Source organism: Elephas maximus, chromosome 10 (assembly GCF_024166365.1).
Source record: "Elephas maximus indicus isolate mEleMax1 chromosome 10, mEleMax1 primary haplotype, whole genome shotgun sequence".
Lineage (NCBI taxonomy): Eukaryota > Metazoa > Chordata > Mammalia > Proboscidea > Elephantidae > Elephas > Elephas maximus.
The window spans coordinates 13,585,688-13,611,946 of NC_064828.1; the positions used below are offsets into that span (position 1 = coordinate 13,585,688).

Genomic DNA, 26,259 nt, shown 5'->3' on the forward strand with positions numbered 1-26,259 from the left:
AATTGAGCTATCTAGGATTTTTTTTTTTTTTTTCTAAATAAATAACTAAGACAAAGGCCAAGTGGCTCTCAAATTCTTTTGCTTTATTAGACTGTTCAGAATTGCAACAAATAGGGAGGCCTAGGCATTTTTCTTTTTAGAAAAGAAACCGGTATTGGTAGTGAGGTTTCGAAGGAGGAGTTACTGGGTAATTTTGAGTTTTGAGTAAAGAACCTAACAAGAATGTTTTCATGTGTTTCAAATCCAGTGTCTGAACCCAGAGGTTTATTATGATGTCCTGTGCTAAGACGGGAACTCATTTTTAAGTGCGTAGTTCCGTGTAAATTAGCGAAGCGTGGGCTCAGAACTCATAGGTACCATTTACCTATAGATCCTGTTTCGAGTGTAGGATAGGGCTTTCCTTGACTTTGCTACTGACTCTTCCTCATGGGCCCTTTTTCCCTTTATTCCTAGGATGCTGCAGGACACATTGAACGACATGCTGAAGATGACAGCAAAATTGATTCATGAAGTTTTCTGCCTCCCATGTTGGGAAGTCATTAGTTTGAATCTTTTCACATCCGCCCGTCACATAAGCCTTCCTCTTCCCTTTCTCTTCCCTTCCTCAGTGAAGCAGGGAAGGAGAAAGCGGCTCCCGTGCCAGGCTTACCAATAACATGTCTGGGCAGCTCTGTGGGATGATAGGTTACACTTTAAGTTCTTGCTGGAGGTGTGTCAAATTTAAACCGATATTAAGGAATTATAGTCCTCTGGGGCATTTTGGCATAGTGATTTATGCTACTAGTGTTCTCCAGATGTTTGTTAAAGATACAGATCTTAATTGGTTACCCTCATCGTATGCATACTTTACTGATTTTCGGTTTGTAAATTCTAGTTTACGTTCTCATGATGGTTTAAACCTGTAGTCAGGCTTTTAAGTCCAGGCTTTTAGTTTGTTCAAAAGCTAGGTTTTCAGAATCAGTTTTGATTTCTCCAGTTGTAATAACTGGATGTAAAATTGGAAGCAGTAGTCTCCTTTCTTAGCAATGATGTGCAGTGTGTTTCAGTGTTCTCCTGCTTTATAGATGCTTTATAGATGGACAGAGCGGGCTTTCTCAGTGCTAAAGGATGCACAGTTAGACCCTAACAGTTAGCATGGCTGCTCTGCTGACGATACCTCAGGATTCACAAAGCAGATCACATCAGGAGAGGTCCCCACAGGCAGCACTTCCTAGTGAACCGCTACAAGTTTGGATAGAGTGCTCCTGCCAGGCAGCGCACAGACCTCGTGTCTAGCTTTACGTTCTGCCGCTGCTCTGGGTGCTTACTGCTGTGGGTACTGTCAGGCTGCTGGGGCTGGAGCCTTCATCTCTTTTTCCAGTTTCTGACTATCCAAGCCTATGGTGGGTTTGAAACCTTCTGGTTTGCTCCATTTCCAGCCCATGTCTCCCTACCGTCTAGCTGTCTGGACAGGTGGCAGCCTCAAGTACCTCCTCTGTCCCCATAGGGTGCCTCCAGTACTCGGGAGTAGGGAGTTAGGATAAAGCATCTGCATACAGTTTTTAGAGCCTTACACAGGCTTCTTAGAGACTTATTTCTGGAAACCAGTGTCAGCCTTCACCACTCCGCTAGCTGGGAGAGAAGAGTGGAGCATGGTGAAGGCAAAGCATCTCCTGTCCGTTGACAGCGGCCACATTAACAGAGCCTCAGTGGAGCTACTTTCTTTTTGAAGTTCTCTGGACTTGTATCAGTAAAGCTGTAGAAATGTGGTTTTCCAACCTTTTGTTATCGGATCCTAAAAAACTCAGAACAGGTCCTTCAGAGAGAAAGAGCCCCACGCCGCATGCCAGGCTTCACGGTGTGAGGCCTGTTGTTTCCTAGAAATGCAGAGCTTCCAGGCCCATTGGCGCCTGTCAGTGCACACGGTCCACTCACATGGCTTCGCTCAGGCTCGGGGGCAGGGGCTCCTCCCTGAAGGCCTCTGGAGCGTCTGCGAACCCCTGAGGTGATGTGCAGAACTACAGGTTCTTCTTTCCACGAAAGGTGCCAGTGGTTATTATTAGATCCCAAAACTGGTACCAGCTAATCTAGGAGCTACTATGAAATAATGAAAGGCCTGGCAGAGGGTTTGCTCCTGTCCTTGTGAGTGGGGAACTCTTTTGTTCACTACATTGTTGAGATTTACATGATGCTTAGAGGAACAGAGAAGGTTCTGTTCATAAAGTGTATTTGTGCTGTTTCTGTATGAAGTTACAAAACTTCCCAGCTCCCATCCCTACTTCTTGTAAGGGTGACCAGAGAAACCGAGCTGTTCTGTGATCTTGGGTGCAGTGATTTCCCAGGAAAGTACATTTGAACTTACTGGTAAACCCAGCGTTTTTTGCTGGGCAGTGTGAGCCTTGCTCTGTTGTGTACATGGCCTTCTGTCCTGACTGCCGATGTGTGAAAAGATGAGAGTGGTGCAGCCTTGGTACAACAGGAAGGGATACATGAGGTGTCAGGCAGTTGTAGGGGAATTTTTGAGGGTATTTTTTTTTTTTTTTATCAGCAGATTGGTTGGATCAGTCAGGGCTATGATTTAGACTTGATTCGGGAGACTTGTGTGCACTGTACCTGCCTGTGTGTGAGCATGTATGAATGCTCCTGTGTATGTGTGTGTGCACGTGCTCACCTATACTTGTCATATTTTTCCTCGTTTCACTAAAGTTTTCTTTGAAGGGGCGGTGGTAACATCTTTATTTCAAGAACATGTGAAATCCTTTTAACACCAGCTTAGTGTGTTACCCGGAATGTACCATTCTAGCCATTTAGAAATAAAGGTACCATAAGCATCTTGACTGCTTATGTGTGTGTTAATACTTTCAAGGGTCTTAAAAGTTATTCAGAGTGTTGACTATTTTTAAAGCCTTCCACCATGTTGTGACTGAGTCTAGCCCTCTGCTTCCCCTCAGAGGAGAGCTGTGGCTCAGGGATTTGTGTGGACTCTGAAGTTAGTACCTTAGTGAAGGAAGGAAGCTGTTAAATGGCCTGACAAGAAACCTGCTCGTTTCTTGGAAGTCATTGGAGCCCATTTGAGAATGTCGTTTTGAATTGCCTTTTCTTACTGCTAAAGGCTGGAAGCCAAGAAGACTCCTGCATAAATCTTTTTATGTCCATATGCTCGTGTCTTCATGGCAGTTTGTTCTGGTAAAACATCAGTTACTTCAGGTTTTATGCTGAAGTTTTTAATCAGGTTCAAAAGTATATTTTGACATACTCCTCTACTTGGTTTAAAGTAAGCAAATACAATGAAAGCAAAGAAATGTCTCCAGCAGACGTTACTTGAGTTTGAGGGGAAGTCATTGCAGCTGTGCTCCTGCTGTTGTAGGGATGTTGTTTCCCTCAGAAGAGCTAGCAGTTGAGTGTTTAACTCCTACTGTCTACACACACTTCACGGGCAGCGTTATTGCGGTGTAAGTGATTGTTTGCCTAGCAAAGGGTTTCTGCTTTGGTAGATTGTACAGTGGACGGCTTTAGTAGCTAGGCACGTGGATGATTTGGAGGGAGTAGGTGTAACCATAGTGGAATGGTATGGTATTTTTTATGGAGGGAATTCATTGGAGATTGGCAGATTGACATATATTGACAAGTGGGATTTGAACAGCACGTACCCTCTGGTTTGCTCAAATAACTGCAATTTAAATACACTTACTTATAAATTTTGTTTCCCTTACCTTCAGGAGAGTTTCTAGAGCTGTTATGAAGGCCATGCCTGACACATTTATAAAGCAGTGGTTTCATCCCTGCCCCGAATCATCAGGATCCTCAGAGCTTAAGGGAAGCAGTCTAATGGGTAGGAATAGCCCCTGCAGTGGAGATGCTCAGGCCGTACTGAGTTCCACGAGCAAGTGGATGTGAGCGCTTCATGTAAACCAAGCCTATCACTCACCAGACTGCTGTCCCTCTAACCCCGCCTCCAACCCCCACGGAAGTGGCCTGCTGGGTCTGTGGTGACTGGAGTGCCCCAGGTATGCTTTAAATTCAAGATGGTAGCCTAAGGAATTGGGAGAGGAGGGAGTCACAGAGGAAGGGCCATTGGACGTCTTTTTCCTGGTTAAGAGAAATACATGCCCTAGAGCTGCTCCAGCATCCTTGGTTTCTGAATTTTTTTTTTTTTTAAATATTGAATATGGATCTAGAAGAATAAAATCAGATAACACTTAACTGCAAAAATGTTTATAAGCAAATAGCTTAACCTTCTTAAATTTTGGTATAAAGCCGTGAACTTCATAACTTTGTAAAACAAATAAAAAGCAAATACAAGAGGAAAATAAAGTACTTTTACAGATTGGCTAACTTTTTCTTATCTTGTCCGCATATTTGTAGCCAACCCTTTCTCTTCCATGCTGGTATAGAGAGCAAGAAGGAATTGGGTAGAAAACGCAGATGGTTTTAGATAAGCCAGAGTCCATGGTCCAGACAAGCATGGCAGACAGCTACATTCAAGGATTTTGTCCAAGGTCCTACAACAGGTCAGTTATTGAGTGGAGGAGCTAGGATTGAAAACTCGATCTCTGCTCCATCCCACTCAGGTAGCGGCCCCTCCAGTTGTAGGTAGCCCATTCTTTTTCTGTACACCAGCAGCTGTCCCCCTTCCTCGCGTGTCTTGGAAAGTATCTGAACAACTCCTATGCTCAATAAATAGCCACAGGCACGATTAAAGTAAGTTCTGGGGTTTCTCTGTTTTGTTTTTTGAGGGGGAGGGGTCTGTTTTTTCCATTGTTCTGTTCTGAAATTGTGATAAAATAGTGTAAGATTGGAAGCCATTCAGTCCTGCTGTGGCAGCTATCTAAGTGTAAGAAGACAAAACACAAGGAAAATAGCCATACACATGCCTTTATTCAGACAGCACTTGTCAGAATGTAGCCAGACTATGCGTGGGACAACCCGAAGTATCAGCCTTGTCCCGCTGAGCTGGTTTACCCTAGAGTGGGCCCGCCCGAAACAGGCAGAACCAGTGTCAGTTGGGTTCCTGTCCCATGGGTGGGCTCACGTAATGGTGACGGAGGGCTCAGCACAAGGAACCACCAAACCAGCCAGTTGCCATCAAGGCCGTTCCAACTCGTGTTGACCCCGTGTGTTGCCGAGGACTGTGCTCCATAGGGTTTTCAATGGCTGTCATCGTTCAGAAGTAGATTGCCAGGCCTTTCTTCTGAGGCACCTCTGGATGGATTCGAACTGCCAGCCAAATGAGGCTTATACCACCCGGGGACTCTGCCATCGGCAAAGGCCCTGCAGACAGCTCAGGAGGGGTCAAAACCTTTGCATTTAGTTCAGAGCCAAGTCATCTCAGAATGGGAGCAAATCTCGGAGGTGCTTGTCTCCCTGTGATAAAGGAACAAAGTTCTCCCTACTGCATTCCATAACTAAAGGATCAGGCTGAGCATGAAAGATAACAGATGCTGGGAAGCCGCTTGGGGGATTAAGTGGAAGAGGAACGAGAAAGACGTGCCTGGAGGCCTGTTGGGGTACAGCTACCAGCTCCTTTGAGGTAAGTGGTTCTAGCAGTGTTGGCTAAAGCTGAAATCCTAAGTCATCCTGATGGCCTTGGATGAGGCCATCCTGGTTCAGGCATACATGGTGAGCTGCAGCCACTGAAAGACAAAGCCCAGAGATCAGAATGGAAACAGAGGAAGAGACCCCAGCCGGAGGATCTTACAGGGTGGGGGGAAGGGAACAGCCTCAGCATGCCGGACACTGGGAGTGTTTTCCCAGAAGCAGAGGTTCCCTGCCTGGCCTCCCGAGCTCGTCTAGGGAGGCAGGTGTTTCCCAGCATGCAGTCACCGTGGGAGCTGAGGCCCATGGAGCCTTCCCCCAGTACGTGTGCCCTGTGAGCCATAATCCCGGCTCACTTCCCTTCTCTAGACTCCTTTCCCATACCATCCACCACCACCATTTGGAAAGTGAGGAAAACACAGTGGGTCAGGCTGCTTTGCTGGCTCATCTACCTTGAACGAAGGTGTGGGGGAGCTCGCTCCCTCTCTGTGCTTTACCTCTAGAACGTTGAGCTTGATGATACCATCTCCATCCTTGTCAAATGCATTGAAAGCTCCTGTGGGGAAGAATGCAGAAGCTCAGGGCCAGTGACGGGCTCACCCTGCTCCACTACTGTTACTACTTAGGAGGGTCACGCACTAAGTGCTGTCCTGCAGCACAAAGGTCTGCCCGCAGAGTGTCACCCATAACCCTCACCGTGTCATCTCATTCTGAGCCTAACGAGGGCCTCTGCCTTTGATCAGCCTGGGTGGAACAGACTGAAAGATTATGACCTACGCGCAGCTATCCCTGCGGGAGGACAGGCTGGACGGCTGTGAGAGAGAAGGGCAGCCCCCACTTACTGAACATGCCCTCCAGCCTGACGAAGCAGCAGATGAAGCTATCGAAGTCGATGTTCATGTGCCTGTCCGCGTAGCGCATGGTGATGATGTCATAGAGCTGGCAGTTGAGGTGGAACCCTGCGGAGGGGGCCTTGTTAGGAAGGGAGGCAGAGTTCAGGCCTGTGTTCTATTTTCCCCCTGCCTCTTGGGGCCCTGTCCTCTTTCTCACTCCACTCAGGACTGGGAAAGGAAAACCAGAAGCCCTTTCTCCCCCCTTTCCTCAGAAGGGCCCTAGTAGCCTTGGCCCCCTCACTCCTCCCTCCAGCTCCCTTCTGCAGCCGGCCTTCTTCCCTGGCACCTGCATCATTGACTGCATTTCGCATCTCATAGCTGTTGATGGTGCCAGACTGGTCTGCATCATAGTGTTTGAAAATTTTCTGGCAATAGAAAATTTGAGGACAGAGGTCAACACACGAAGCTCCAGAATCAACTCCTTCATTCCCACCTTTCCTTCCCTTCCCACCTGCCAGGACTTAATCTTCTTCCAGAGGTGATGAAACTCTTGCAGATTCAGCCTCCCAGAGCCGTCCGTCTGGAGGGAGAGGTCAGGGCTACAGAGCAGATAGCAAGCCCCCCTGGATGGGAAAGTGGCCCTACAGGAAGGCCCTGTCCGGGTGTTCAGCCCTCACCTCCACCCCTCCTCAGTCAGTGCCTGTCTAACCCAGGGAGCGCGTCTCCTAAGAACCACCTTTGCTTGGCAGGACCTGAGGGTTAGGGCCCTGTTACAGCCGATGTCTTTCCCAGCTCCTGTCCCCTCAGCCCCGTGTGGACCAGCACCAGGATGTTGTAAGTCAGGACCTCCTTAAGTCTTTCCTTGGGCACAAATTCATGCCCCCCTGCTTGACTGGGCCCCCTCCTTGTTGGGCTGCACAGGGGCCAATGACAGGTTTGGGAAGAGCTGGCAGGAAGGATACGTCCATGAGGGCGATCATGCTCCGGCAGGACTCCAGCGTGAACCCCTGTGTCTTCAGGTCCTTATCTGGGGGTATGGAGAGGGTTGACGAGCTGCTTTCAGATAATGGCCCCATGCCCATCCCCACATGCAGTCTGAGCCACTCACGTTTGTTCACAACTGTGTTAAGGACATTCTTGAGCTCATCTGCGCTGATCTCCATATCCTGAGGAGGAAAGAAGGCAGAGTCCAGCAGCTGACGGAGCAGGGGCTTCAGAACAAATCCCACTGTCCGTGTTCATAAAATCCCTGTCAGCGCTATTCTGTCACGGGGAAGCTGGGCTTTTCTGAGGGGCCTGATCCTGCACCCTCCCCTGTCCAGGCTGCAGTGGGCCCCTCAGGGCAAAAAGGCCTCTGACACGCCCAGTGGACGTGTCAAGGACTTGTGGAATTTTTTTGCTACACGCATGTATCCCTGGATCCACCAAAAGCCAGAAGTGACCTCTTCTGCATAAGAATGAAATAAGCGGTCACTTGAGCGGTTAATCAAGGTGCGAGGGAGGCACCTGTGAGCCTTGGGAGGGGGGTACTTACGTCGCCGGCTATCTGCCTGAAGATATTCCGGAACTGCTGCAGTTCCTCGCCTTCCTGGTCACTGTGGCTGGTGTATGGCTGTGAACGGACAAGGGAAGACAGTCCACGGGGAGCAGGGAGGTAGGCAGGCCCGTGAAGAACGTTCCTTCTGGGCTGATGGAGCCGGGGTACCTACAACAGCCCTGGGTGGCAGCAGAGACTGGGGTGCAGGGGCAGACGCTTCTCCTCCATAGTCAGGCCTGGTGAGCTGGAGTGAGAATCACCTCCGCCCCAACAACTCCTCACTCCATGCCTCTCCAGGCCCAGGCACCCCAACCAAAGGGGATGTATGAGACATGCAGACACATGGACAGCCCTATTTAGGCACCCCCGCTCCACCCCCCGGTTAGAGCCCTTCCACTGTTTTGAGCCTGACCATCCCAACCAAGCATGCCCAGCAGGTCAAAAGTCATCAGGCCATTCTGATTCCTCCAGCCTCTGTCATCAAGGACAAGTCCTCAGAGGACACCCTTCCCCACTCCATTGCATGGTCATTTAGGATAGAGGAGGTGACCCTGGATTTGCCTGGGACTTTTGCCCCTTAACCGCACTCCCACTTGTTTTATACCACCATCTCTTCCCACTCCAATCCAACACCCTCCCCTGAGCTCTGGAGGACCACATTTCTGCTACCATTCTTTATCCCCCATGTCATGAGGACACCATGAGACAGGAGTTGTTCAGGGTCAAGCTGATTCTGTCTCAGGCTCTGCCTCTTCCTGTCATTGTCCTGGCTGATAAGTACCAGTGGGAAGGCTCAGCTTGTCATTCCTAGGCTTGGTGTAGCAGTGAACCCCCAAGACATTCACCCAAGCAGCATCCCAAATTTTAGGGCAACTTGCTTGCTGAAAGAAAAGGTCAGTGGACCAAAACCATACCTCTAGATGTTAAAGAGACATCCTACCTCTGGGACCCCTCCAACCCCATGCACCCCAAGAGCATAGGAGGACCCCTTTTGCATGCTAGTCCCATTCTTGCTGTATGCTCCAGAAACCTGTGGGGATTTCTCTGGCTTATCAGGGCTTGTTCTGTCTTTGCCCTCTGATTCGTGGTCCACATCCAGCTCCTTGTTGCTGTTTGCTCTGTCCGAAACGAAGATGATTGGCTGAAGACGAGGAAAGTGGGGAAAGGGTAAGAAAGAAGCAAGGATTATAGGCTAAGGGGCACACTAAGGCAGCTTCCCTCCTGGAGCAGCTCTGGGTTATGAACAGAGGAAAGGAGCAGAGTCAGGAGCTCTTGAACCTCAGTTCAAGTTCCATCTCGGCCATGAAGAAGCTGTGTGACTTGGGGAAAGATGCTGTCTTTCTGGACCCAGTTCCTCATCTCTTAGTGCCTGCCCTGCTTCTCCATATGGTGCAGTTATGAGGGTTAAGTAAGGTAGTAGATGTGAAACGGTAGGAGTGTGGAAAGCAGCATGATCTGGGGCAGTGGTTTTCGCAGGTTTTGTCGACTTTGGAAACACTGTTGGAATTAGACTTCTCAGGAGTCCCGTGCATAGAAAGCCATTAAAGCAGAGCCTCTCTGGTTGGTGGGGAGGGCAGAGTCCTTTCCCAATGGCACCCCCACATCACCATGGCAGCTACTGAGACACCTCCAAGGGCCTCTAGGACTCTGCTGAGTACAGTTTGGGAAAAAGATTAGCGAAATGGTCAGTGGGTGAGAGGTTTCAGAACACAAGGCTGGAATCGCAGCCATGCCCCTTACACATAAGGCATAGCTCTGGTGTCAGTTTACTCACCATTAATGGGGCTGTCAGAACCTGCTTTGCCCTTGTTATTGTCGGGATCAAATGAGATACTGAAATTGTACTACAAAACCATTTAAGGTGCTACACAAATAGAAGGGGTATTTTCAACATAGGCTCATGCAGTGAGAGGCTATGACGGGGGAGCCCTGCTGCAGGCTGTGCCAGTACTGGTTGGTGCTACACACCCTGCAGGAAAGACCAGAGGGAAGCTGTGCTGTCGGGGCTGGGGCTGCAGTCAGAGGGCAGTGAGACAGTCACAGTCTCAGAGCAGCAAAGGAGCCTGACGTGTCTCTGAACCTCCCTCTGTCTTCCGTGGTTCATCTAGACAGCTCAAATGAACAGGCCCGTAGAAACAGCTCCTCCAGCTGGCTCATGTGCCCCTGGGCTCCCAGCAGACCTCAAAGGCCCTGGCTAGCTTTACCTTCTAAGCAAAGGGGATCCTGGAGCAAGTGGGTGGTCACAAGCTGAGGGGGGATATGTGCCAGTAGACATGGTGTGGCCATGGGGCACCCCTGCCAAACATACATCTCCCGGCCCAAGAGTGAGTCAGCAACACAAACCCTGGAGTCTGAGAGGCCTGAGCCAGAAACACAAGCTTTGGAGTAGACAGACAGGTTTTCCAGCTCCAGTTTCGCCCCTCCAGTTGTGTGTCCTTAAACAAGTCACTTCACTTCTTTGTATCCTCACCTATAAAATTGAACTGGGAAAAAAAGTTTTACCCTTAACACGGTGCCTGGCACATCGTTTGATGAGTGTCAGCTCTAGCCTGGGCCAGCTTTAGCACTTGATGACCCTGGAATGGATCTTCCCAAGCAGCGCAAACACCAACACCACACCTCGTCTGAATGCATGTGGCTACTGCCCCATGGGCTCAAGGATGCCCAAAGGTCAACCGTTTCTGGACGGCACTCTGGGCAGTCAAACCAAAATTCTAAAAGGGGTATGCATTACCGTGGCCATAATTCCCCTGGGAAATTTATGGGGTAAATGAAGTGAGGATGGGGGTAGAAAAGAGTTTGAGTTGCTAACAGAAACCAAACCAAACCCGTTACCATCGAGTTGATTCCGACTCATAGCAACCCTACAGCTGTAATATTAGGTTCCAAAAGCATACAAAGAACCTTGGTCCCAGATGAAAGCTTTGCTCTAAGGCATCTGAGATGCCCTTAGCACACACAGTCACCTTTAGGGGCCACATTTTTGCAGCAGAGTGGATATAGCCAGAACGCCCAGGAGGGGCTGTTAGAGGCTCTAGTGAATCGGTGGAAGAAGGCAACAACCCAAGGCTTCGGGAGAGGAAACTGCTCAGGTAGCTTTCTTTCTTCCTCCCCCTTAAACAGTCAAGTTGAGAGCCAACCCTGGCGCTGTGCAGACGAAGTTTCCCTCTGCCCGTGGAAGGGCAGCCTCCCTCTGGACACAGGCAGCAAGCAGAAGCCTGAGGGTGCTGACATTCTGCACCAGGCTCGGGACTTAGGAGGTTCCTTCGTAGCTTGGTTCAGGGTGAGAGCTCGCTTCTTAAAAGGGAACTTGCTACAAGCTTCACCTAGAAATGAGCCCTGGCAGTGACTTGGCCCTCTGCGCATCCTCCACCACCTATTCCCTAGGAGAAGGCTGAGAAAAAAGGCGTGGGGGGCAGACAGAGAAAAGAGAGAAGGGAAAGCAGCCACCCAGTCTACAGAGCATGCAGCCGGCATCGCGAGACTACCCGGACTCCACAGAAGCCCTCGTGCAACTATCCCACTGTACCCTGAGGAATAAAACCCACTGCCCTGAGAATCAAGTTTCGGCTTAGCCAAACCCACTTCTGAGATAGAAAGGGTGCTTCAGGCCCATTTTGACTAGTTGGCCATCCTCTCCTCCCTCGTGTGAGAGGTGGGCAGCCAGACTCCTTGGCTCTGCCACCTACTGGCTGTGTGGCCTTGGGCAAGTTAGTTAAGCTCTCTGTTCCTGTTTCCCCCTCTGAAAATGGGGTGATGGTAGCAGTAATCTCGTAGGGTTGTCGTGGGGATTAAGTGAGCTGATCCACGTAAGCGTCTAGCAGAGTGCCTGGCACACGGCCTCCACTGGGCAAGTATTAGCTGTTGTTACTACATTCCCACGCTGCGACAGGAGCTTAGGGATGAGGGGAGGAGGAGGCGGCTGCCTGGTGCACCTGCGCACACACTCCATGCTCTCCAGCCAGCTCACCCACTTACACTCACCTTGGCTTTTTTCTTTTTCTGCACAAGAAAAGGAAATAGGCAAACGCAGAATAAGTGAAAAGCAAGTTCCCAGAAAACCCAGTGGCTTTTGGCTTCCCTGTGACCTGGTCCTTAGCTTGGATTGAGGTTCTGGGGTCCAGAAATCAAGGAGCCAAAGAAATGGCTGAAAGGTGAGGAGAGAGGAAAACTTTCTCCTCGCTCAAGGCCCGGCCAGGGCTGAGGCTATGGCTTTGTTTTATACTCTATTCTGATTGGACCTAGCCAACGGAAGGGGTCTTCCTGCTAATGTTTTATTTTTTAATGATGTTGGTTACTAATACACTGAAAAGGTGGCTCACTCAAATGGCAGTGAGTTTTGTTTGACTTATATAGTATAAGTCTTTTTTTTTTTTTTTTTTTGAGCAGACATTTAACACAAGGAGATTTAATGTGGAAATCCGAATTTTGGGCTTCTTTTGTAAAATTGCAGGTCTGGCTGGCTACCCTGCAATCCCCTGTTAAGTCATCAGCTAGAGCTGAGAGCAGCTGCTGTCTCTGCACCCTCAGGTGGCCACAGTCACCACCACTCTAGTTGTCCCTCCAACACTGAAGCAAAGTGTCCTTGAGAACTGAAAACAGATATGCCAGTGGGGACACCAAATCCCTGCATCCGCCTGCTCTTCTCATTTAGGTGGAACGCCAGCTCCCATAAGCTGTGAGTTGGCAACTCCTGATAAATGCACTGATTACCAGTGTTTGAAAGATGAGGATGGAACCAAACGCACTTAATACTAAAACCAAACGCAAAAGCCTGTGATGGTGGTTGGCCCGAGTGTTGACACTGACCCAGAGCCGTGTGCTTGTTTTCTTCTATGTGAGATTGCGTCTCATAACCCAATATTACCTGCTGTTCTCATCATCCGTTCTTCCTTTTTCTCTTCCTCTAATTGTTCAAACTGCTTCTAGGACCCTGTTCCGTACATCCCAGCCCTTGGAATGAGTGACCGCCCCCAAGACCTTAATTTCTGGCCATGCTGCACAAAAGCTGTGGTAACATGGACTAATTGCTCTGCACACCGCAGCCCTCTTCTCCCTCAGCCGACACCCACTCTCTCCTCCACCACCAGCCTGTCTCCTACCTGGCCCTGGGAAGGTGATCCTCTGAGCCTTCTCACTTACCAGTGGCCGATCCACAGAGATTGTACTTTCAACACCCCTGTGAGGAACACAAACATGTGGGGGTCTCAGTGTTACCAGGAGCAAGAGGAAGTACAGAGAGGATTGCCTCAGGTCACATGGCTACTTGGCCAAGTCAGAACTGACCTCAAGAGAACCCCAGGAACCAACATTGCCCCCCTTCCCACCCCAGGATCCAACCCTGTATAGGCCACCATCCCCAGCAGCCAAGCCAGGCACATGGGTTTTTGTTGGGTTTACCAGAGCTGTGCAAAGGCATGATCCAATCATCTACCCATGGGCCTTGTGTTCTCTCAGGGATAGAGATCAGAGTGGCAGAGCCTATGAGCTCATTTCTGATGGCCAAGAGGGAGGAGGTGGCCTTACTGATCTTCCCTGGCCATTCTCCCTAAAATTTCAATCACCCCAACACTTCATATCCCCTTTCCCAACTTTATTTTTTCTCCTTGTCACTTATCTAATGTTTCACTTATATATATATATATATATATATATATATAATATGGGTGCTATGAGTTGGAATCGACTTGAGAGCACTGGGTTTTGGGGTAAGAGCGCCTAGAACATAGTGGGTGCTTATGGGAGGGAGGGAAGAAGGCAGGCAGGCAGGGAGAGAGGCAGGAAGGCAGGGAGGCAGGCAGGGAGGCAGGCAGGCAAGAAGGAGGGAAGAAGGCAAACAGGAAGGCAGGCAGGTAGGAAGGAAGGGAGGCAGGAAGGAAGAGAGGAAGGAAGGCAGGGAGGGAGGGAGGCAGGCAGGAAGGAAGGAAAGAAGGAAGGGAGGAAGGAAGACAGGCAGGCAGGGAGGGAGGGAGGGAGGCGGGCAGGCGGGCAGGCAGGCGGGGAGGCAGGCAGGCAGGCGGGGAGGCAATGTGACCAGTGGGAACAGGGAAAGAGGCACAGCCTGGTCAACATGTCCCAGGACTCTTGGAGGAGGCTGGTCTAGCTGCCTTACGCCCCCAAGCGCCACAATGGGCCATGGGCAAGTTTAGGGGCTGGGACTCACTCAGAGAGGTTCCTCTTCTCCGAGAAGACCCGGAGGATGAATTCTCCCTCCTGATGGGGCTCATAGGTGGAGGGGACGATGACATACTCGCTGGGCGGCAGGCGGAAGCGCTGGGACACTTCCCGCATGTTGATGTAGGTTTTGCTCCTGGCCTTGGAGGCGTTGTATAGGAAAAAGTCCTTCTGCAGGTGCTGCTTGTTCCCATGCATCTGTGGGAGAGAGGAGCCCACAGGATCTCAGCCCCAGTGGAGGGGGGGGGCAGGGCACGCCCTGTCCTGTTCAAATCCCTCTACACGGTCCCTTCCTGACTCTTGGTCACCCCTTTCAATCACTACCCTGGAGCTCCCTACTGCATTTTCTCTTCCTTTTCTGTTGTGGTTCAGAAGTGAAGGTCAAGCCTAACATTCCCACACTCAGGGCCACTTACCAGAATTGCTGTCATCAATTGTGAATCACCTCCACGCTAGGGAAGGACCCCAAGGAGGCAGGAGGGGCCTTGGCTGGGCTCTGAGGGTGGTAATTCCTCCATCCCTAAGAGGGCGGTCACCCTCGGAATGTGTCTGTGACTGAGGGTGAGACGGTGTGCATGAGTGTGCTTGTCTAAGTGACTGAGTGTGAGCAAGTGTGTGCACGAGTGTGTGAGTGAATGAGGGAGTGCAAGTGTGTGTGAATGAGTGAGTGTGAATGAGTACAAGTGTGTGAGAATGAGTGTGAGTGTAAGTATGAGTGTGAGTGTGTGAATGAGTACGAGTGTGTGAGTGTGAATCAGTATGAGTGTGTGAATGAATCAGTATGTGTGTGAATGAGCACGTGTATGAGTGTGTGTGTGAATGAGTATGAATGTGTGAGTGTGGATGAGTACGAGTGTGTGAATGAGTATGAGCATCAGTGTGGATGAGTGACTACGAGTGTGTATGAGTGTGAATCAGTATGAGTGAGTGTGTGTGTGAGTACAAGTGTGTGAATGAGTGTGAATGAGTACAAGTGTGTGAGTGTATGAATGAGTGTGTGAATGAGTGAGTACAAGTGTGAGTGAGTACATGTGTGTGAGTGTATGAGTGTGAATCAGTATGAGTGTGTGAATGAGTATGAGTGAGTGTGAGTGTGAATGAGTGTGTGTGAATGAGTGAATATGAATGTGTGTGAGTGTGAATGAGTATGAGTGTGTGAATGAGTGAGTCTGAGTGTAAGCGTGAACGACAGAGTGCAAGTGTGTGACAGGCAGTCTGGTGGGAAGGGAGAAAGTCCGCATGAGGTGGTACAGGAGGCTCATGCAGTGCCCCGAGGCACCTGCTCTGGAGCTAAGGCAGCAGGCTCTCTCCTACCACCATCCTGCCCACAAACCCCACCAGGAAGCTTCCCGGTGCACGCAGACAGACACATGACCCCCCGCCCCAGGTGATGTTGCACACAGCTGCTGGCCATTGTCACTTCTTTACCTCTTTGGGAACCTTGAAAAGAAACAGAAAAAGAAGACGCTGAAATTCTGTGGATTTCAAATCTGAATGGGAGCAAGAGGATTGCAAGAACAGCATGCCAGCAATCGTAGAGTCCATGCAGAAATTACTCCCCCACGTATCTGCCTTCACCCCCAGATTTTTCTGGGCGTTACAAACACCTAAGAGGGTCTGATACAGGTGGGCCTGACAATAGGCACTGTGGGGGTCACTGTGTACCAGGAAGCCAGAGAAGCCCTCCAGAAACCTCCCGGGATGAGAGAGCCCTAAAAGCCTCCTCCCTGGGAAGCTGTGTGTTTCCTGGGCTAAAGCAGGTCAGACTACACACCTCGTAGATGGCAAAACCAATGGTGAAGAGGTTGGCCCCCAGCTTCCGATCCTTCCTCCGGTTCTTCTGCATCAGGGCCACCAGGAAGCTGCAGACCACCTGGGAGTCGTCAGGGTCATCGTCCTCCTCCAGCAGCTTCAGACGGTACTGCGGGTTGGTCCAGAAGGTGTCTGTGGTGCGAGAAAGGAAACGCACATTCAGAGCTGCCTCTCAGAGAAAGAGCAGGGAGGGAAATGATGCATCCACTTGCTCCATGCATATTAGGGAAAAATGTTGCAGGCATCTGCCTAATTATCTGGGGGGTGGCCTTTATGTAGATGGAGCTGCGCTGACTTGGATGTATGGCTTCCTGTCTGTCAGCTAGTGTAATAGTAATAAAAACAGTCACCGAGAAAAACTTGAATGCTATTTCAAATTAAAACAGAGATGTTTATTAAGGGTTTAAAACAATTGCAACTGGGGAACTACGTAGCCCATTGAAAATGGAACCAGGTAGTCCCGGGGAAGCTTTATTACATAAGTATTCTTACGGGATAAAAAGAGGAACCAAACCACAGGGAGGGCAATTATAGGAAAATCAATGAATACTGTAATAATCACGCTCTGATTGGTTACTGATTATCAACAGTTGTAGTCAGTGGTTACAGTAGTTTCACTGGACGCTTAGATCATGGTCACTAGATGCTTACATGTATTTTCTTTGTCTATCTTGCAAAACTATCCTGTTGGCAACAGCACCCAGATACCACTCTTCCTGGGTAAGTATATTTTGAGGGGCGCAGATGGTCATTTGGTTAAGACCCCTCAGGGTGTGTATGGTTTCACATCCTGATTTGGACCACCAACGAAAAACATGTTTTTCTCAAGAAAACATAGCTGTTAGTCTAGAAATCCGGATTAAAATTAGATAGCATGATTAGCATATTATGTGTCTGTCTCACTGACTGCACTGAACGTTGTCTTTTCCTGAGATGAAACAATAAAACAATTAAAAATAAGGACAATAATGATAATAATAGCCTTTCTTTCTTGAGATAGGATGGTAAAAGGAGGTGATGACCCCATTGTCTCTTAATAATGCAGCATGTTACTATGCGCTGGGCACTGTGCTGAACACATTATCTTATGAAATCATTGAAACATCAGACCAGCCTGATGAGACAGGTATTATTATTGTCCCCATTTTACAGATGGAGTAACTGAGGCACAAGGAGGTTATGAGACCAGTTAGGAAACAGGCCCTAAGCCAGGGGCTGTACCAGTGAAGGATTTTTACAGGGCAACTTTGGACAGCAGATTGCAGGCAGGATTGTGAGCCCCGCCCCCATCCTAATCTCCCTGCTTACAAATGTTTTTCAGGCAAACCAGCTGAAACCAATCAGTGACCTGAAGTTAAGCCCAAGCTCTGAGATTCATGCCAAGAAACTAAAAATCACTGGACTTCAGAAGCAGGGGTCCATCTGCTACTTCCGTGCTAATTCCTAGCCTGGCCCCACAATAAATAAACATGCTACTTCCCAGGAATTTAATGAATATGTATGACTTCCCCTTTCCCAGGTAGCATAAAAACTTCCTCCAGCCCTTTGTTCTGGGAGACAGTGCTTTGAGACAGAGCTCCTTGTCTCCTCACTTGCTGCAAGTAATAAACTATGTGTGCTTTCAACCTGCTTGACTCTTAGTTATTCTTAACGAGAGTACAAGTGGCGAACCCATTGCATTCCGTAACAGTTAAGTGGCTTACTAAGTTCTCACAGCTGGTAAGTGAAAGAGCAGGAATTCAAACCTAGGTTCCTCTGACCTCAGAGCCTAAACTTCTAACCCCAACACTCGTAATGTTCTGGGTGTGATATGGTTTGCTCATATGAGGCCCCTGGCCTTTTGCCTATCAGAATTTTAAAATGCACATGAACACCCTTTGCCTGTTTTTAAATCAGAGGAATCAACGGTAGCTACAGCGATGAGAGCAGAGATGATGTTAGTGAGGGCGTTACTATGCAAATGCACGCATACTCCTTCAACAAGGACTCATCAGCCGTCTACAAAACATTCTCTCAGGAGCTGACAGGCTGGAAGAGAAGCTAAGACGTACTCATAGTTTGTTATACTATATGATGTACGTTTTAGCTCCTTCTGGGTGCTTTTCAATCTCACCCCTGACTCTGTTTCCATCTAGTCGTCTGTCTTGTTCCAAGACTCTGGAGAGAATCCTCTATAGCCACCATTTTGACTTTGTTTAAATTTAATTTTATTGTGGTTAAACATATATAACATAAAGGTTCCCATTTTAACAATTTTTAAGTGTTCAATTCAGTACATTAATTATACTCACAATGTTGTGCAACCATCACCACTATTTCCAGAACGTTTTAACCAGCCCAAACAGAAACTCTGTACCCACTAGGCAATTTTTTCTCTCTTCTCCTCTCAGCCCCTGGTAACCTCTAATCTACTTTCTGTCTCTATGAATTTGCCTATTCTAGCTATTTCATATAAATGGGATTACATGATATTTGTTCTTTTGTGTCTGGCTTAGTTCACTCAGCATAATGTTCCAAGGTTATGTACTGTGTTGTAGCATGTATCGGATCTTCATTTTTCTTTATGGCTTTACAGAGTTTTCATCTCCCCTCCCTCATTAGACCACTTTGTTCTTCCTCCCGCTGAAATTGAAGCGGTGAAGTTCCCCTATGACCTCTTTCTTAACTGCCACAATGAATGGACCTTTTCCAGACTTTATCCACAGGATTCTTTTCTGCATTTAACACTGCTGCTCCTTCTTTGGCTTCTGTGACACCATTCTCTCCTGGTTCTCCTCCTTCCTCTCTGCATTTTCATTCTCAATCTTTACTGATGGCTTCACTTCCCTCATCTGCCTCTTAAATGCTGTTGGTCCTCAGGATTTGGTTCTAGGCCCTCTTCTCTAATCCACTGACACTGCCGCTCTAGGCAATCTCTTTGACGTCCACTGTCCAACCTGCATGTTGACGATGCCTGAGATGTATATCCCAGTCTCCATCTCTCTTCTGACTGCCTCCTTCTCTCCCTCCCTTCCTCACTGCCTTCCCTCCACAATTATTTATTGAGTTCCCATTGTTTAACCAAGTACCGTTCTAATGTGTGCATCCAGTTCTCTATTACACATCTCTCTTCACTTGGATACTCTACAGGTACCTCAAACTTTCTATGTTCTAAACTGAGCTCCCCTCACTACAACCCCACAACCAACCCTAAAGACAAACAAACAAACCACTGCGTGCTTTTCTCTTGTGTGTCATATGTTGGACTGTTGCTCCTCAACCAAGAATCTTGGAGTCATTCTTCATTCTTCCCCATCACTCCCTGAGTTGCCACATATTTTCTCCCCTAAAGCTGCCCTCTCCTCTCCATCTCTGCTGCTACTGACTTGGTCTAGGCTTTCGTCATCTCTAGCTTGAACTATTGCAGTAGATGTTAACTCAGTCTCCAGTTGTTCTGAGACAGCTCCTTGCTGCGAATTCCTCAGCATGGAGGCTTCCTTCTCAGTAAGAGGGGGAGGGCTTAATAGGATAGCGTGTGTCTGGAACTTGGTACAGACTCAATGAATGGTCGTTAGTATTATTCTACTTGGAACTTGCTCTGCTTGGACCTTCCCCCCCATCAAGAGCATCTCTCACCTGGAAAGTTGCGGCAGCCTCCGGCAGAGCAGCCCCTCACCCAGCGGCCCTCATTCACAGACACAGTCCAGGTGTGGAGCTTATCAGACTCCAGAGCATCGGCTGTGAGGTTGCAGATCTCCAGCTTTGTGAAATGGTAGATGAAATCGTCATATGACATCCTGAGAGGTTAGAAGAGAGAGATGCATGTAGAAGCAGATGGGGAGACAGCGGGAAAGGTAAGGCTTCAGGGCTGGCACAGCCCAACAAAACAGTTCAGAGGAACGTGATAATGGTCCCAGGGAGGACCCAGCCCTTCCTTTTTAGGATAAACACAGTCAGTTCTGATGTATCCACTCCCAACTGTCATCTCTTCCAATAATGACTCGAACTCAAGTTGAGTTTGGGAGAGCCGTGCAGCTCAATTCTCCAGAAAGTTACAGCATGCCCCGCCCCTGGGCACCAAACCAAACCAAAGCCATTGCCGTTGAGTCGATTCCGACTCATATCGATCCTATAGGACAGACTAGAACTGCCCCATAGAATTTCCAAGGAGTGCCTGCTGGATTCAAACTGTTGGCCCTTTGGTTAGCAGCCATAGCTCTTAACTACTATGCCAAAGGGTTTCCCCCTAGGCAAAGGGGAAAGACATACGGTTTGATGGAGGACAGATAATTAAACAAGCAATTTTAAGAAGAATTCGAGGAGTATCACACATAGGTTAACCCTACTCCTATACGAATTTCAGGGGGTCCCTTAGAAAGTTCAAGGAACCCTGGTGACACAGTAGTTAAGTGCTTGGCTACTAACTGAAAGGTTGGCAGTTCGAACCCATCAGCTACTCCACAGGAGAAAGATGTGGCAGTCTGCTTCCGTAGTAAAGACTTACAGCCTTGGAAACCCTCTGGGGCAGTTCTACTCTGTCCTACAGGGTCACTATAAGTGGGAATTGACTCAAAGGCAATGGGGTTTGGTTTGGTTTTGGTTAAATTCCCTTTTAGCTGAAACTTGAAGCCTAGGAAGAAATAATGTGAGTGAGGGAAGGTTGACATTGGTTGAACATGGTAAGTGGAGATTTCTAGCTCAGAAAAATAGCATGCACAAGGCCAGGGAGCACGAGTGGCCAGAGCAGAGTGCTGCGGGGCAGGCACAGATGAGGAGCCACAGCAGCTGACCTGGGTTCAGTCATCACTGTGACCTATAAGGCTTCCCCCACAGCCTCCTCCTTGCTGGGCCTCAGGCAGGAGGGAGAAGAAGAGGGTTCAAATCCGCCAAGGCCTGGATCCTGGCGGCCTCTGCAATGGGGCTGAGGTTTGAGGTTCCAGCTCCCGGTTCCATCCGTGAGCCTTTGTGGTCCTCCAGGGGCCTGGACTCACCAGAACTCTCCATTCTCAACGACCTGGTGCTGCAGACGGGCCTTCTCATTTTTGTCCACAAAGCTCCATTCCTTCCAACTGGTGGGAAAATGGATGAATTATTGATGGGGAAAAAGAGAAGGCCTGATGTGGGTTGGGGCAGCAGATGTCAGAGAAATATAGTGAAGTTGACCAATCTGTGTCTCCTGTGTTCGTTTCTAAACCCACACGGTAGGATATGGCCTGGCACACAGTCAGCACTAGTTCTTGCAGGCATGAGTCCTTGGATTCTTGCAGGGAAAAGTGAAGGAATGTGTGTGAACATTTGTGAGAGGCAGTCTGGCTATAAGGATCAGCATCTATCACAACCTGTGGAAGCAGGTGCTTGTCCACTGAATCTCCCCAAAGTCTAGATCTGTGCCTGCTATTCATTCGGTGCTCAGTAAATACCTGCTGAGTGGATGAATGGCTGACTGGGATAAGAGTAAGCACAGGACTAAAGGGCACACACAGACACGTGCTGCTTTGCCTCACCCTGGCCATGGTCACCTGCTATCCCTCTCTTGGGCATGAAAGAGGAGCTCAAGAGGCTGTCTCTATTCAGTAAAGGCAATTAGGAACCAGAGATTGGGGGTGTGACTGTAAAGGCTAAGGCTTTGTAAGTTTCCTGGAACCTTTGTAATAACTTCCCCCCAGCATCGTAGCAACAGGCAAGTCTCCACTGACTGGCAGGGCTTGGCATGAGGTGCATCGGCCAGGAATCAAACCTGGGTCTCCCGCATGGAAGGCGGGAATTCTCCCACTGAACCACCGCTGCCCCCCATTAAGTGATAGAATTCTTTAAATGGGTCCATGTGCTTGTGTATGGGGACTGCCAGAAGAGGAAAACTCAGGCCTGACTAAGTACTCTCCATGCATGATCGCTTTTCTTCCTCATAACAGCCCATGAGGTGGGTGCTCACATTGTTCCTGTTTTACAGATAAGAAACAGAGACTCCAAAAAGGGAAGTTACTTGCGCAGTCCAGTCCCCTGCCTTAAGGCTCCCCTCTAGCCTGGGCCTGTCTCTTGCTTTCTAGAATCTTCCTTCCCAGTCCACTTTCCACCTAGTCACCAAGCTCTCTGGGTCCCTGACTCCCCTGACTTCACTCCTGGCCCTTCCCAGAAGCCCACTCACCTGTGCCCCTCCTCTACTGATCTTTCATTTTAAAGGTGATTTCAGACCAAGCATGTGGGAGCACTCATGGCTTGGCACCCAATCCAGGTTTGTTCCATACTGTGTTGTCCCCCGCCATGGGGTCCCAGCACCTACCCATCACTCCAAGGGCCATTCCACTCCACCTGGCCCCAGGGGTTCCGCAGTCGCACCAGCTTCACTTTCTCATCTTTGAACAGGGTCTTGGGCAAAAAGAAAAAGCTCTCAAGCTCTGGAGCCTCTGTCTGGAAAGGGCTGGGACAAGGATGGGGAGAGAATCCCTTACGGGAGCACTGTCCTTCCTCCTTGACCCTGATTGGGGGGATTAATCAGAACCTCCTATGGAATGGGAGTAGTAAGAGCGAGAATCTTAGGACTGAGTCTGCAGGGATCATGGGCTTGGTTGTCACCTCTCCATCTCCTAAGAAGTGATATTCCAGGGAACAACCCAGCCATTATGAGCTCTGTGGGGAAGGGGTGGGACAGACATAGTAGGACCCTGCTAGCACATTTGGTGTCTCGTGTGATTAGATAAACCTCCCCTACTGGTGGAGAGAGCTACAGAAAGATATCCCCTCTAGATGGACCAATTAGAGAAAGGTGCTTCTTCCTCCCACATTCCGCGATGGGCTGATGCAGCACACTGCCCCTCTCTGCCCATCCCTTGTACAGAGCACGACCTGCCCAGCTGTGAGCAACGGGACTGACCAGGTTCCTGCCTCCTACATGACTCAGTAAACCCCAGAAGTCCCTGAGGAAGCAAAACATTGCAACTGAACGTGAGAGAACAAGAAACCTGAGAGCCCATGAGGTCAATTTCATAAAACCAAAGTGACATTTCTGTTTGTTCCTTGAAAACGTTGGGGAAACTGCCGTCTATAGCACCAAGAACAAAGACAAACTGAGCGCCATCTTGTGGCAAGATGCAACTCTACCAGTTCATATTGCTGTGTGCGGTCGAGTCGATTCTGACTCATTGCAACCCTATAGGACAGAGTAGAACTGCTCCATAGGGTTTCCTAAGCTATGATCTTTACAGGAGCAGATCACCAGGTCTTTTCTCCCACAGAGCCGCTGGGTGCGTTTGAACCACCGACCTTTCGGTTAGCAGCTGAGCACTTAGCCACCGTGCCACCAAGTCTCCCCTGCCAGTTCAGATGAGCCCCTCCAATCCCTGACACTCTGCTGGAACCTTAAGTGGAACCCCTGATTGGAGGCGCACTCTGCAGATGGTGAAGAAGCATAGAAAGCTAAGCCCTGACTTCAGGAAGTAGCTCCCCAAGCCCCACAAAGCCCCAGCCAGGCTCACCTCCTCCAGCCCTGTAACTGAGTAGGCATGACCTTTGACCAGCCCACTGGCCATTCTTGTCTCATACTGAACCGGAACAATAGTCTGTGGAGTAAAAACCAGACAGCCTGTCAGGGGTGGGAAGCAGAAGTTCTGTTGCTGGGGTTCTGTGAGGGAAAGGACCGCTCCACACCCCGAAAACACGCTTCACAACTCTAAGCATTCCCTCATTGGACTTTTTTTTTTAGCAGCCGGGCTACAGATTTATTCAAGTGTAAAAGCAAATCAACCCAGCGATAGCTACAGATAAAGAAGAATCTCACTACTTGTTTTTATGTACCCTCTGATTTCACAGGTTTAAAAAACTTTACTCTGAGCCACGGATATTAGTTAATTGCTTTAAATGACCCTCAGAAGTCTAAGAGAAGGGGAACTAGGATGAAGGTAGATTGCAATTCTCCTATGAAATGTTGGACCCTCAATGGTCTTTTCAAGAAAGACAGAAGACACAGCCCCGGGGGAATGGTTTCCTGGAGCTGGCCACCCTGAGAAAGCTCTGCTCTGACCATCAGAGAGCAGCTGGATGCCAGGATGTGAGCTGGGTCAGAGTGTCCCTGCCCCTCCTTTCGGGACCCAGAGAGCCCTTTAAGGGAGGAAGGGGGGTAGATGGAGGCTAACCCTCGACTTGGGCTCCCCCTTCCCCTGAGCCCATTCAGGGTTTACTAGTCCTGGAATCGTGCATAACCTTTCTCTTCACATCCTGTCATCTCCTCCACACTCACCTGTTGTAGTTAGTCGCTGTCGAGTTGATTTCCGATTCATGGCAACACCCTGTGTTACAGAGTCCAACTGCTCCATAGGGTTTTCTTGGCGGTAATCTTATTGAAAACAGATTGCTAGGCCTACCTTCCACGGTACTGCTAAGTGGGTTCGAACCACAAATTTTTAGTTAGCAGTTGAGCACAAACGCTTTGTGCCACCTAGAACATGACATTCAAGAAATCGAAAGTCACAAGCACCCAGAGAAAGAATTCCAAGGAGGGCAGAGGAGAGGTCTCTTCAGACGTGACCTGTCTAAGGTTGCAGAGGGCCCCCTGTGGTGCAGTGGCTGAGTGTTTGGCTGCTAACTGAAAGGGTGATTCGAACCCATCCAGTGGCTCTGCAGGAGAGAGATGAGGCAGTCAGCTTCCCAGCGGACTGCACTGGGTGACACTGTCAGAGAGGGTGATGTAAAATGTCTGTAAAATTTTTGTGCAGTGTTCCAGCAGAAATTTATTATTTTTTATTAAAATATCCTATCATTAGTTACAATAAAAAATTTTTTCATAAGCTCAGCTTACATGTATCAATATACCTACAAGACTAAAACTCTATGCTAATTTACTTTTTGAACCTTCTAATTCACGCTGGTCAGAGCTGTCATTATTACTCAATTTCTATGACGCTTCGAATCACGTGGTTTTGTCTGCACGCACTATAGGCAAGCCCTGTTGTTTACACTGCTGTCAGACATTGCTGCTGGTGTTTTTATTAGTCGCTGATTTTGTCATATTTTCTGATGTTTTAGCTACAATATTGTAGTAATTAGCATGGGTGGGTGACACCATGAGTTACCAAACTGGGTGACACCAACCCTAGTGTTGCCACTACTGGACCTGTAAAGCCTAAGAAACCCTATGGGGCAGTTCTACTGTGTTACATGGGGTTGCCATGAGTTGGAATTGACTCAACGGCACCTAACACCAACAACAATGAGGTTGTAGAGAGAGCTACTCTATTTTCAGAAATATCCACAGAGGATCCTTGGCAGAGGAGTGGGATCACCGAAGCCCGGTGAGACTAGACAGGACTTCTGTGGCTACGCTTCGTCTGGTGACACAACCCATCTAAGAGGAACTTCCCAGAGCTATGCTCGGTTGTGTTCCTGGAAACTTTCTCAGGGCGAGGGATACGGCGGGGCCAGAGTGTTGGCGTTTCAGCCTCTCCCAGGTCTCAGTCGTCAGATGACCTAAGACCGTGCTGAATGGAAGAGGTAAGGAAGGGACAGGAGGCTTGTTCATCCTCTGTTCCAGACCTGGGAAGCCACCTGAAATGACTCTTTTGGCAGTACCTAAGCATATCATTTGACCTAGTGATCCCACTGTTGGGAAGCTGTCCTATGGAAACAATCATGGATATACACAAAGAGGTATCTCTAAGGATATTCATTATAGCATTTACAAATAATAGCCAACATTTTTTTTTTTTAAAGGACACAACCTAACTTTTCATTAACAAGTAAATTCTGACATGTTGGAATATTGCGAGCCACTAAAAGAATGTCACGGGGGAATACTTACTGGCTCATTAAGAATATAAAACTAACTGAAGAAAGCAGGCTGCAAAAAGGTACATGCAGTGTGATGGCGTTTTAAAAGTAAAAATATAGATTAAGTGTGTACATTAAAAAACTCCTAGGAGGACATATACCAAATATTAAGAGTGGTTATCTTTAGATGGAGAAATATAAGTTAATTCTTCCTCTATGCTTTTCTGCGTGGCTCAGTATTTTTCAGCGAGCATGTATAGAATATAAGTACTAGAATATAAGCTCTATGAGGAGAGAGACTGTTTTGTTCTGTGCGAGAATAGTGTCTAGTGCATAGTGGAGCTCAATAAATATGTGTTGAATAAACAAATGAATTAATTAAAATAAAAGAAATCTTTTTTGTATTTCTGTCTATTAATTTGTTGTCAGAGAAATCGCCTGGACCATGAGTAAGAAGGATCTCCCACAGAGACTCCCTCTGAACACTGGCTCTTCGGCTTTCTTCAGAGGCCTTACAGTGAGCAAGTTATTCCACTCCGGACCCTTGGAAGGCCCCACTGGGTGTCTGCAGGTAAGGCACTGGCTGCTGAGGGGAGTCTGACCCCAAGAGGGCCAAGTCATGCAGGTTGAAGGGATGGTCAGTCTTGACCA

General features: G+C 48.6%; 2 protein-coding genes and 1 non-coding gene across 10 annotated transcripts in view; 1 reads left to right on the top strand and 2 right to left on the bottom strand.

Annotated features, from left to right (window-relative positions):
• ZNF106 (zinc finger protein 106) overlaps nucleotides 1-4,689 on the top strand; it is a 92,169-nt gene extending 87,480 nt beyond the window's left edge. For 4 of the 7 annotated variants that reach the window (XM_049897379.1, XM_049897382.1, XM_049897380.1 and 1 more), the window contains exon 22: nucleotides 454-4,687. In XM_049897379.1, the coding sequence (XP_049753336.1) occupies nucleotides 454-510 (57 nt within the window). In that variant the 3' untranslated portion in view covers nucleotides 511-4,687. Of the gene's footprint in view, nucleotides 1-453 lie in introns of all 7 variants that reach the window. The other 3 variants (XM_049897385.1, XM_049897386.1, XM_049897384.1) reach the window with 2 other exon arrangements.
• A 157-nt stretch (nucleotides 4,690-4,846) lies between these two features.
• The window catches only part of CAPN3 (calpain 3), a 54,463-nt gene continuing 33,050 nt past the window's right edge, over nucleotides 4,847-26,259 (bottom strand). The window contains exons 7-24 of one of the 2 annotated variants that reach the window (XM_049897387.1): nucleotides 23,322-23,405; nucleotides 22,130-22,215; nucleotides 20,841-20,918; nucleotides 19,486-19,646; nucleotides 15,833-16,002; nucleotides 15,487-15,498; nucleotides 14,048-14,256; nucleotides 13,027-13,063; nucleotides 11,869-11,886; nucleotides 8,915-9,025; nucleotides 7,882-7,959; nucleotides 7,456-7,513; nucleotides 7,310-7,374; nucleotides 6,859-6,927; nucleotides 6,694-6,772; nucleotides 6,357-6,473; nucleotides 6,012-6,070; nucleotides 4,847-5,612 (exon numbers count right to left, since the gene is read on the bottom strand). In XM_049897387.1, the coding sequence (XP_049753344.1) occupies nucleotides 5,586-5,612; nucleotides 6,012-6,070; nucleotides 6,357-6,473; nucleotides 6,694-6,772; nucleotides 6,859-6,927; nucleotides 7,310-7,374; nucleotides 7,456-7,513; nucleotides 7,882-7,959; nucleotides 8,915-9,025; nucleotides 11,869-11,886; nucleotides 13,027-13,063; nucleotides 14,048-14,256; nucleotides 15,487-15,498; nucleotides 15,833-16,002; nucleotides 19,486-19,646; nucleotides 20,841-20,918; nucleotides 22,130-22,215; nucleotides 23,322-23,405 (1,518 nt within the window). In that variant the 3' untranslated portion in view covers nucleotides 4,847-5,585. The remainder of the gene's footprint in view (nucleotides 5,613-6,011; nucleotides 6,071-6,356; nucleotides 6,474-6,693; nucleotides 6,773-6,858; nucleotides 6,928-7,309; nucleotides 7,375-7,455; nucleotides 7,514-7,881; nucleotides 7,960-8,914; nucleotides 9,026-11,868; nucleotides 11,887-13,026; nucleotides 13,064-14,047; nucleotides 14,257-15,486; nucleotides 15,499-15,832; nucleotides 16,003-19,485; nucleotides 19,647-20,840; nucleotides 20,919-22,129; nucleotides 22,216-23,321; nucleotides 23,406-26,259) is intronic. The other variant, XM_049897388.1, reaches the window with a different exon arrangement.
• On the bottom strand, nucleotides 21,566-21,636 carry TRNAG-UCC (transfer RNA glycine (anticodon UCC)). The gene has a single exon. It is a non-coding gene; the product is annotated as a tRNA-Gly (tRNA).